The sequence below is a fragment of the Poecilia reticulata genome, linkage group LG16 (genome assembly GCF_000633615.1).
Source record: "Poecilia reticulata strain Guanapo linkage group LG16, Guppy_female_1.0+MT, whole genome shotgun sequence".
Taxonomy (NCBI): Eukaryota; Metazoa; Chordata; class Actinopteri; order Cyprinodontiformes; family Poeciliidae; genus Poecilia; species Poecilia reticulata.
This window is the reverse complement of record NC_024346.1, coordinates 14,063,915-14,074,753: the sequence shown is the minus strand read 5'-3', so window position 1 is coordinate 14,074,753 and position 10,839 is coordinate 14,063,915. Positions and strand designations below refer to the sequence as shown.

Sequence of the window (10,839 nt, the reverse complement as noted above, 5' to 3'; positions counted from 1 at the left end):
CAGAACACTTTCCCTTCTTCCATCCTCTTTCCATCTGCTTCCTATCTTCCTCCCACCTTTCCTCTACCACCCTCTCTCTCTCTTCGTCTTTTGGACATTTCTCTTAGTCTTTTCTGTGCGCCTCTCCGTCCTCCGTTCCCTCTCTTTCCCCTGTGATGAATGAGTCTGTCTGCTGGCTGCAGTTCATATTTACTGAGCAGGGGAGCACACACTGTCAGTCTCTCTTGCCCTCCACATCTCTATCCCTCCACTAAAGAGACAGAGGGAGCAAGAGGTTACTGTGGGATAAGAGGAGGAGGGAGGCCGCAGTCACCGAGATTTTCAGCTGGCTCAGAGTGGAAAAAGTCCAGACCGGTTTAGTTTGTCTGAGTTGGCTAAGGGAGAGAGAGAGAAATCTTCCGAACCTCTTGACCAACCTGTCATTGCAATGATACTAATCGTGGAATAAACAGCTCCCTTCCCTCCTTTTATGTGCAACTTTGGCAGCCCACTCTAAGCACTCAGCGCAGCACAATTTAGCAGCATTTTCTCTCCCTGTCCTTTGTGTGAGCTGTGATTTTAGGGGTGTTTGGACTTGAGAGGGAAAGAAGTAAGCTGCAGCTTTACCAGAGGGGCCTCCCAAACAACAACAAGACAGAAAAAAAAAATATTAAAAAATCGGCAGTTTTATCTACGCCCACTCACACCAAACTGCGCGAATTGACCCGTGTGCTGACCCCCCCCYCYCCCGCGAATGAGAGGAGTGGATGTGGGACCTGCAGGAGTCCAAAGGGACAGGGCATGAGCCCCATAGAGCCACCGTCTCTTCCCACACACTGACCTCGGAGGATAGCTAACACCAAAACCACTGTAGCGTGACGACACCGGTGACACCAGGGGCCAAACGCGCACAATGTGTTCCCCTGCCAAATTGGCAAAATATAGACAGTAAATACAAGGAAAATTGGATAGCTTGAATTACATTACGAGAAGAAAATCCTCTCGACTGGACTTTTATACGGCTCGATAATTTAATTCTCAGCCTGTTTTCTTTTCTTTTGCTGCTTTGAGATGAGGAAGGATAAGTAAATGTAACGTTGATTTGTTGAGGATTTGCGATGGAGCGCTAGCCAACCAACATTCACATAACGCCAGCAAGCACGTGTTTTACTCCAAGAAGACAAATGAAAGAGAATGGCAGGGGCGTAGGAGCAGCATAGAAAAAAGAGTGGAACACCAAACAGGAGGGAAGGAAAACATCACATCGTAATCATCTGATTATTAGGGAAAATTGGATGCAGCATAGGCGAAAATTGGATATGGGAGAAGATTTTCTTTGGAGCAGAGAAAATGTGAAAACAATGGCCGATATCAAAACGGATGGAAACAAATGTAGGGCCCTGTGGATAAATAAACGCCGTGAAACATCCTAAAAGCTGACAAATGAGAGGGTCAGAGGGCCCACACTGGATGCACTATTACAGCCAAAGGAGCACTATTTATGAGGGGACATGATCATGTTTTCTACATGTAGTGCTCTCTGCAGGCTTATTCTCCGTCATAGGTCTAACTTTGGAGTGAGAGATGTTTCCTGAGGTTCACTATTCCCTGAAGCATCGCTTCCACAGCTATCCATTTCCCCCTGGTGCCTCGAGAGAGGAACTACTGCCGTTTGAATCGGGCAACTTTTATCACAGCCGTTCATTTCACACAGAGTAATTCATTTTCAGCCTTTGTTTCTACTTGCATCTACAGATAATTCAACATTTTCTTTCTCAGAAATTTTGAAGATAAATAAAATAATTTTTAACATGTAAATTTGGCCACCTGGACACCAGGTTTACGTGCTGTTACTTTTATAATGACCTTGAGGTCATCTACATTGGTGGGTCTGGAGTATTATTACTTTTTTTACAATACTCCACATGTTCTCTATAGAGTTTAGGTCAGTTGAGTTTTGTAGCTAATCAAGCGCAGTGATGCTGTGATTGTTAAAGCAGGTTTTGGTACATTTGGTACTGTTGAAAGCCAGGGCCTATTGGAAAAAACACAAAGTACTCTCCTAACAAATGACATGGTTCCCCAAAAGTTCCCTAACTGTGGAAAATTCAGACAGGACCTCAAACTTGTATTACATGCCTTTCTGCTTCTCTCTCACTTTTGTTTTAAATATTAAAACTGCATGTATTTTTATTTGAAAAGAGTATTTTGGACCACTGAACAGCCGTTCAATCATTTATCCCTTAAGACCAGCCTTGGCCCATGCTATGAATATATCTGTAGTAAAGCTACGTTAAAAAAAGTTACATTATTGCTATCTGAAAAGCTGATATGTGTCATGAGTCACACAAACAAAATCAGGGTTTTGCAGTCCAGTGACGTAACCTGCTTTCTGAGAATTAACAGTAATTTATTTATAATTTTTGCAGTATTAAATCCTTACATTATTCTTGAAAAAAGTAATCAGATTACAGTAAGGCATTAATTCTGAGAACACAATGCCCTCCTACAGCAGCGTGAGACCAAGACGGTGATCAGCATGAAGAGGAAGAACCAAGCGCTTGTGGTTTGTCTGTGGGAATCTCACACACCACTGAGGCCCCTGTTCGTTAAACAAATGACTTGTTTAAGTGCCAATATAAAAAAAAAAACCCATAAAAAAAAAACTAGTCCAAACAACAGAGAGCATTTAACAAGCTCAGCTTTATTTATCTAACCACAAATGCTCTTGCTTCCAAATGTGGCACCATTTCAAGGACATCAACAGGACTTTCGGCAGCAAAAGATTTATTGCCAAGAAGCATTACTACAACCAGCACAATTAGCCAAACACACCTTTCATTCCTGTTAGCGCGGAGTTTATATACGAGTTTCACTTTCTGAACTGAAGTGCCTAAATAAATAAACTTTTAATGATGTTCTAATTTATTGAGATGTCCCTGCATTTACCAGAAATCCCTCTCTGCCACTTTGTGCACCCCAACCCCCCCCCCCACCTCCTCGTCCCTGGATCATATTTGTCCATCTGCCTGCCACGCCGCTGGAACGCTCCAAAACTGGCTTCTGAGCAATCCATCTCAATTTTCCAAATCTATTAACTTTCTTTGTGTGGCCTGCCTCTCCCCGAGCCCGATCTTTAAAAACCGTGGTTGTTCAACAATTATGATAACTGCAACGGGGGGAATTAGAGAATCCACCCATTCATCTCCCCGCCCCTCCTCCCAGCACAGACATGACGCGGCTAAATGAAAAATGGACACACTTTAAGAAGTATTGATTCCAGCTTTAAACAAAGGTACAGTCAATATTATTTACTCCTAAATATATCTTTGTTATCTGTGCCGGAGTCGTAGTTACTGCTCTGCAGCTGTAATTGCGGACATAAAAATAATAGAGCAATTCCCACTGAATTGACTGAGACAGGTTTGGTTGCGGGYCTTGTCCAAGTGATGCATATCCTGTGTGTATATGAGCGTTAGCAAGGTTTTCCAATGATTACTGACCAACGAGGCAGGTATGTATTCCAATCCGAACCGGGAAGGAAGTGTAAAAGAYGCAATGAATAAAAAMATAGTAGCAAAACAAAGCATTTTAGAAACGATTAAAACCACAAAATCAAAAATTAATCTTCCTCCTTATTGTTTCCCATGTATTCTTTTGAGATTGAGTTTTCGTCTAAACAGACGGCGTTTCATCTAAAATTCAATACACCCCCCAGAGTTTCTTTAGCCATGTAGAAAACGCAATTTGTATTTCGTTTTTCAAAGCAGGTTCAGCGTGAATTTGTGTGCATGTGTGAAAGCTAAAGTTTAAATGTCTAATCAAGGCCTCCTTTGAATCTTTTTTGCAATAATAGCTGACAATAAAATAAAGAACACACTGTCGTATGATGGGTATTTTCAGAATACAAATGAAATATGCTGCACGCCTTTAGATTTGTGTTCACARCCAGCTCACAAGGAGCAAGTTAATGCAAATCTAAAATAACATTATAGCTTCCCAACACAATTAGAGCATCATTATTTACACAAGATTTGGGAAAACAACACATTTTATGAGGCAGAACTATTACTGACAGTTTTTTTATATTTGGTATAAAAACAACATATTTTTACTTATTTACTTCACATCACAAATGCAACAGTTAGGGGCGTATACATTAATTAAAATATTCCAATGAAAAGTGTGTGTAAAGCATGTTTACCTCCTTAAAACAGAACAGTGTTTGGCAACATTTATTTAGRCATCCATGACTTCCTGATTAGATAAAGTAGAAATATGAGATTACACAAAAACTGTTTTTCTGTTCACTCTTCAAAATAGAAAAAAAAGCTCTTCAATYTTGATGAACCATGTTGATGTTGATTTTGATGAAYCAATAGTTGCAAGAAAATGGCTGCTTGCTTAAAAGTTAATATCTTCAGTCAATGACGATTAAAAAGCTTTAGTCTGAAGGACTGRAACAGAACCAAATTTTATTATTTCACCACATACAAGGAGAATGATTGTAGTGGAAGTAAGAAAAAGATCATTTTTGCGTCATCCTCGTGTTGCGCCACTGTGCTCTACCAACTGCACAGTGGCGCAGTTGGTAGAGCTGTTGCCTTGCAGCAAGAAGGTTCTGGGTTCGATTCCCAGCCTGGAGTCTTTCTGCATGGAGTTTGCATGTTCTCCCTGTSCATGCGTGGGTTTTCTCTGGGTACTCCGGTTTCCTCCCACAGTCCAAAAACATGACTGTCAGGTTAATTGGCCTCTCCAAATTGCCCCTAGGTGTGAGTGTGTGTGTGCATGGTTGTGTGTCCTGTGTGTCTCTGTGTTGGCGACCTGTCCAGGGTGTACCCTGCCTCTCGCCCGAAACGTTGGCTGGAGATGGGCACCAGCACCCCTCCTGACCCCACTGAGGGAAAAAGGGTGCAAGAAAATGGATGGATCCTCGTGTTCTGTTATTGTTCCTGTCTCATTTTGTTTCCAATGCTCATTGCKTCGTTAACCTTTGCCGGTCTCCCTCTCTTACCTCAAACCTTGTCGGGTCCTCCCAGCCAACTCCTTGATCAGTAATCACTCTCCAAGCATATAAACCTCCATGACTTTGCAAAACTTTGTAAGTTCCCCTTTGGTATGCTTTTCCAACCTTTCCCAAAAATATATTTTCCTTTGCACCTCAACCTGCCTACATAAAGTATTGCTGCAAGAAAATATTAATTTACTTGAAGGCATTTGCAAGGGTGCTAATGAATGTAAATGGAACTTTTTATTGTTTTACACATGACCTGTGAACATGATCACTTTGTGGTTAAATTGCCAACAAAATAACAAATAACAATCTTGTGCTTACCTTTAAAGGGATGTTTTCTTTGTTAATGTGAATTTGCTCTTCCAGCTAATACGAAATAACCATCTTCTGTTGATTCCCACAATTATTTGCAGATGCAAATGTCAAGCAGTAAAATGACACGGGTTTCATGCATTTAATGAATAATTTATTTTACCTTTACACATATTTCAACTGACAAAACAACCAATCCGAACATCCTAAAGAGCTCTATTTCCACAAGCCTTTTTTTAAAATGGTGTCTTACAAAACATCTTCAGAACTACTCCGGACAAAGAACAGACGAGGCTCGAGGAGGTTCTGTGAAAAGTGTCATGCATTGGGGTTAGTTATTTCAATTATTCCTAGAGTTTTCAGAGTCKTACAGTGTTTAATAAATAATTAYTTAAAAACAAGTTAAATCTCTTTCTCACATTTATCAAAATGTAGTGTTAGATTGTGTGCAGCTCRGATCCTGATCATCTCRTATGCGTCCTCCWCATAAGAGCTCAGCGACATTTAGCAACATGTCCAGAAAGGTGGTGAGAGCGTGCAAACCTCCGGAGGCAGTTGGGGCAAGAGTACGGCTTTTCCCCCGTGTGGGTTAACATGTGCGTTTTCAAATGACCCGACAAACGGAAGCTTTTGCCGCAGTCTTTGCATGTGTAGGGGCGCAGGTTAGTGTGGCTCCTCCTGTGCTTGCCCAGGTCACCGGAGGAAGTATAGCAGCGGTGGCACTCGGGRCATTCGAAGGGTTTCTCCCCAGAGTGGATCCTCTTGTGCTTCACCAAGTCACCGGACTGAATGAAACTCTTGTCGCATTCGGTGCATTTGTAGGGTCTCTCGCCAGTGTGGGTGCGTTGGTGGTTCCTCAGATGCGAGAGGCGAATGAACCTGTTGCCGCACACCGTGCAGTGGTAAGGCCTCTCTCCSGTGTGTGTCCGTAGGTGGACTTTTAAAGCTCCCAGATCTCTGATCTCCAGCCCACACTCCCCACACTGGTGAGCTTTCTCGTTGTTGTGAAGCTTGGAGTGAACCCTCARGTTCCTCCGAGTGTTAAAGCTCTTTCCACACACGTTGCAGTGGAAAGGCCTCTCGTTGGAATGCGTCCTCACATGAAGATCGAGGCTTGACTTAAAACCAAACTCCTTCCCGCATTCAGGGCAGGAGTACTCCTTCTTCCCCGAGTGTGTGGTTAAGTGGGACTTAAGGTGATGTGACCTTATGAACGCCTTGCCACAGACATCACATTTAAACGGCTTGTCACCTAGGTGTATTTTCATGTGTTGGCGCCAGCTGCTGCGCTCCCCAAACCTCCTCCCACAGTCCTTGCAGACAAACGGCCGGTCTCCCGTGTGGGTCCGCATGTGGTCCCCCAGACTCTGGGGCGTGCGCAGCTTCTTGCCACACTCTGGACAAGGCAAGCCGGTATCTAGACAGATCGGCTTATCCTCAGATTCAACGTTTGGTTCGTGACACATATGGCGACCTTGGCCCCAGGTGGCCTTGAAACTCTTCCCGCAATCGGCGCAACTGAGGTGGCCCCCTCGGATGGCTACRGACATGTTGTGCCAGCGGGTGCAGTGGTTCTTCAGGTTCTTCAGGTACTGGAAGCTACGCGCACACGTCGGACATGGATGAAGCCTGCGGGGGGGAGCCGAGGGGTGGGCCTCACGCATGTGGATGCTGAGGTGGACTTTAGATTTAAAGTTGCAGCTGCAGATGGAGCAGGTGTGTTTCAGGTTGAAGCTTAGGGTGTGGTTTGGAAGGCTCTTTTTGAGGTTAGCAAGATACTCTTTCTGATGGACCCACTTCACGTGTTTCTCTAAATAATCCAAGTCAGTAAAGGAGACAGTGCAGTGGGGACATGGAAAAAACTCAGAAGACAGCTCTAAGGAGAGACAAACACAGACAGGAAAGTGTGTTACATGATGAATTGAGCGAAAACCAAAAAGGAAACTGAGAACCAGTGCTCACTATATATCTTCAGTTTATTGCAGGAAATAAGGAAATAATACAGGAAATCCTTATTGCCTGCAGACATACGCTAGGTGCTGGTTCTCAGAGTGTTCAACAGCTTTATTGCCTCTGCAACTAAAATTACAGCTTAAATGCACCTTTGATCTGAGACATTTAAGTTTGACAAAAAAACAACAAAAAAAGAGTTTTTTATATCTGTAATATGAAAAATAAAGCAGCTGAAATAATTGCTTTGCGAAATGCATACCCTGAGCTGACATCACATATTAATTGTAGTGAATCTAACAAACCCAAAATAAAATTCAGCTAAATAAGTAGGATTTTCTTGGCATTTTTATAAAAAAATATCAAGGATCTCACTATTTTAGGTAGCTATTTGAAATTTCGAGACAAGTCGTGGAAAGAATGGGGTACTGTATGAAAARCCATGTCAAAAATATCATAATGTTTGATTCGAGTTGTTCTAATACATATTGGCAATGAAGCTGGGTGAAGTATTTCTGAAGCTCTAGGAACTGGTAAAAACTTAACTTGCACAATAAACAGCTTTATTGATGAGTTTTTATGTGTTTTTATTGATATATTAACCTGCTACCATCACAGAAAAACAACTTCAACCCGTTGGACTGACTGTGAACCTGCAGTGCTGAACTCTGCCATAATGAAATGCTGTGTAAGTCTAGTCATGGGCAACACAAAACCCAGGCAGAGAGGTTATCCTTCCAGTCCAAAGAAACCAAAAAATAAAAAAAATACTCACACTTGCTAATGGACTTACTGTAGGTTAAAGATTTACAGCTCAGATAGAAGTAAAATACTGATCCTTAACTGGACTTTAGACTTTTTGAATAAGTTGTTAATGTCAGCAGTAAAATCAAACAAACCCCAGGGACCCCTCAAGTGTTCAGTCCTCAGTCTTGTGACACATGGCTGTGCTGTCAAATTCAGCACAAACAGGAAGCTCACTTTGACTGGTGATGATACTACGGTGGGGGTATCTGATAACCTCTTAAAGCCACCGAAACAAGAAATCTGACTCAGAAAAAAATGGTTGAATGTTTTCCCTCCTACATTAAAGGTTATAACCTCTAAACGCCGCGCAACTGGCCATGAAGGTTGAACAAAGGATGTAAGGATAACAGATGTTTTCTCTGGCTGCATTTCAGCCAGAGAAAACATTCAAGGAATATTTGTTTCATTTTCCCTCATGTCACTTTTTTTATTAGACTATGTTTAACTAGTTTGTTAGTCTTGTGTCAACCTCACTGAGCTTTGCTATAATTTAACAATTTCCATTAGTTTTTCCAAAGCTCTACCTCTTATGAATCATATATTTATAGGAAATTAAAAACACATTTTTGTATGCTCATATTTTCCAACAAAAAACGTTAGAAAAAAACTGGTAAAATCCTCATGTGGTGGAACTGTAATCATTAAAACAATCAGCAACAATGCCTTGCAAAAGCATTAACACTCCTTGATTTTTTTATTTTATAATTTTTGCTTTTTGTCATTTGATAACCAAAAACCTGAATGTATTTGATTGGGATTTTATGTGAAAAACAAACAAAAAGTAAAGCATAGCTATGAAAAGATAAGTTGGAAAAATATTTATTTTGCGTCATTTATTACAAAAGACACTGATGACGGGAAAAATGTTCATGTTAAAGTCAATCAGTCTTTGTGGCTATGCATTTGTCACATATAGTGAAATCACAAATATTTTTCTATAAATAAAACTCATCCAGTTATGCCAATTACAGCAAGTACCGCACATAATTCCATTAAATTTGATTTTAGAATGTACTTATTCATTGATGTGTTATGCAACTAACATTAAAATAAACATTTTCAAGCAACAAAAATGATCCAAACTGTTAGGTTTTAGATTTTATTTTCATCATAATTTACAGTTTTGTACCCCCAAAATAAACAAATCATACAATTACCCATCCTTACTGTAAACCTACCACCACACTGTTGTCCACTCTCACTGGTTAGGCAAAGAGAAGCAGCCTCAGAGACCCCATGCTAACTGGGGAGGAGCTGCAGATGTCTACAGCTCAGGTGGGAAAGTACCAGAAATCTGTCCTTTGTTAGCGGAGAAAAACTAATAATGCACCTTTAACACACCATCCCACAGTTAATTGAAGGTTATTGAACTAGTCCTGCACTTCTCTTTGCTGTGTTAGTTTAGGTTTGTTACACTGACACCCATTCAGACACAACCAAGCAAATATAAATGCACAGCATATCTAGTAATAACTTTTGAAATCATATTGTAGGGCTTCCACCGCACAATAATGTACTACTCTGCGTGGGTTTATTACATAAAATTTCAGTCTCTATTGTGGAGTGTGAATAATTTTGCAAGGCGCTTCGGATGTTATTGGCAACATGAAACAACAGTATTTCTCTTTTCCAGTGACAGTATTATACCTGTGCAGACCCCCTCTCCCTCCTCAAACTCCTCATGGATGTCGTCGTCGTCTTCTTCTTCGTCTTCTTCTTCAGCCTCCTCTTCACTCTCCCTCTCCTCCTTAAACCACGACTCTGTCTCCTCCTTGACAGGAGCTCCATCGGAATCGCAATCAAAAGGGAGGTCAAAGTCAGACTCAACTTTGACGTGTCCCTCCGCATGGTAACCGTCGCTGACATTGTCAGGCTCATTGTCCAAACAGCTCGATGTGTCCTCACAGAAATCCTCACCGATTTCCAGCAGATGAGGTTCCTCCTTTATCAAAACGTTCAGATCACATCCATTGGTAGTGTGTTCTTCATTAGAGTCTTCATCTTCCTCAGCGGATGAGGTCTGCTGCTCTGAGTCAGACTCTTTTTTGACTGTGATTACATTGTACTCTTCTTCTTCCATCTCTTTCATCATGGCAGACTTCATCTTCTTCTTAGCACCAAAAGCATCTCATTTTGTCTTCGTAGTGATTGCCCTGGGCAACAAGGACAGTTACATGCAAAAAATAAAATAAAATAGGCTAAATGAAACTGTAAACAAGCGCAGTCGGCTGCTGCTCTGATTTGTTAGCAACCGTTAGCATCAAAGCTAAGCTACACAATCAGTGAATTGACCGCAGTGGCACAGCTTTGTTGTGGCTGCCACTGCGGTCTGCGTTTTCTCTGCTCTAAAGACGACACGTACAGTCAATAAATAAATAAAGATTAAGGAGTGTCCTTTTTATGAGGTTGTACGAGCTGGCCCCCACCGCTTATAGGTTACATTAGTGTTATAGCGAGCAGCGAATACATAGCAGCAACACAGGAAGAGCTGCAGCTACTTCCTTTGTGACCAAACAGGTCAGGCCAATGAGTGGTCCCAGTCTAATTAAAGAGACAATAGCATGCATCTATCTATCTATCTATCTATCTATCTATCTATCTATCTATCTATCTATCTATCTATCTATCTACGGACAGCAAAAATGTAGAACAAAAACCAAACAACATGCAAGAAAAGTACTATGGGGATGTTTTTCCTTTTCTACATGGTTTTCAATAAATAAGCGTGGCATGTATTAGTATTATTATGACCTCTCATACCCCTAAAATAAGAGCAA

The 10,839-nt window shown here is 41.4% G+C and overlaps 1 protein-coding gene across 1 annotated transcript; it reads right to left on the bottom strand.

Annotated features, from left to right (window-relative positions):
* Nucleotides 1-5,437: 5,437 nt before the first annotated feature.
* LOC103477918 (oocyte zinc finger protein XlCOF6) lies at nt 5,438-10,559 on the bottom strand. The gene is made up of 2 exons (XM_008431283.2): nt 9,710-10,559; nt 5,438-7,181 (listed from the first exon to the last, which is right to left on the bottom strand). The coding sequence occupies exons 1-2, from the start codon at nt 10,164-10,166 to the stop codon at nt 5,800-5,802; spliced, it is 1,839 nt and encodes a 612-aa protein (XP_008429505.1). The 5' UTR covers nt 10,167-10,559; the 3' UTR covers nt 5,438-5,799.
* Nucleotides 10,560-10,839: the final 280 nt, after the last annotated feature.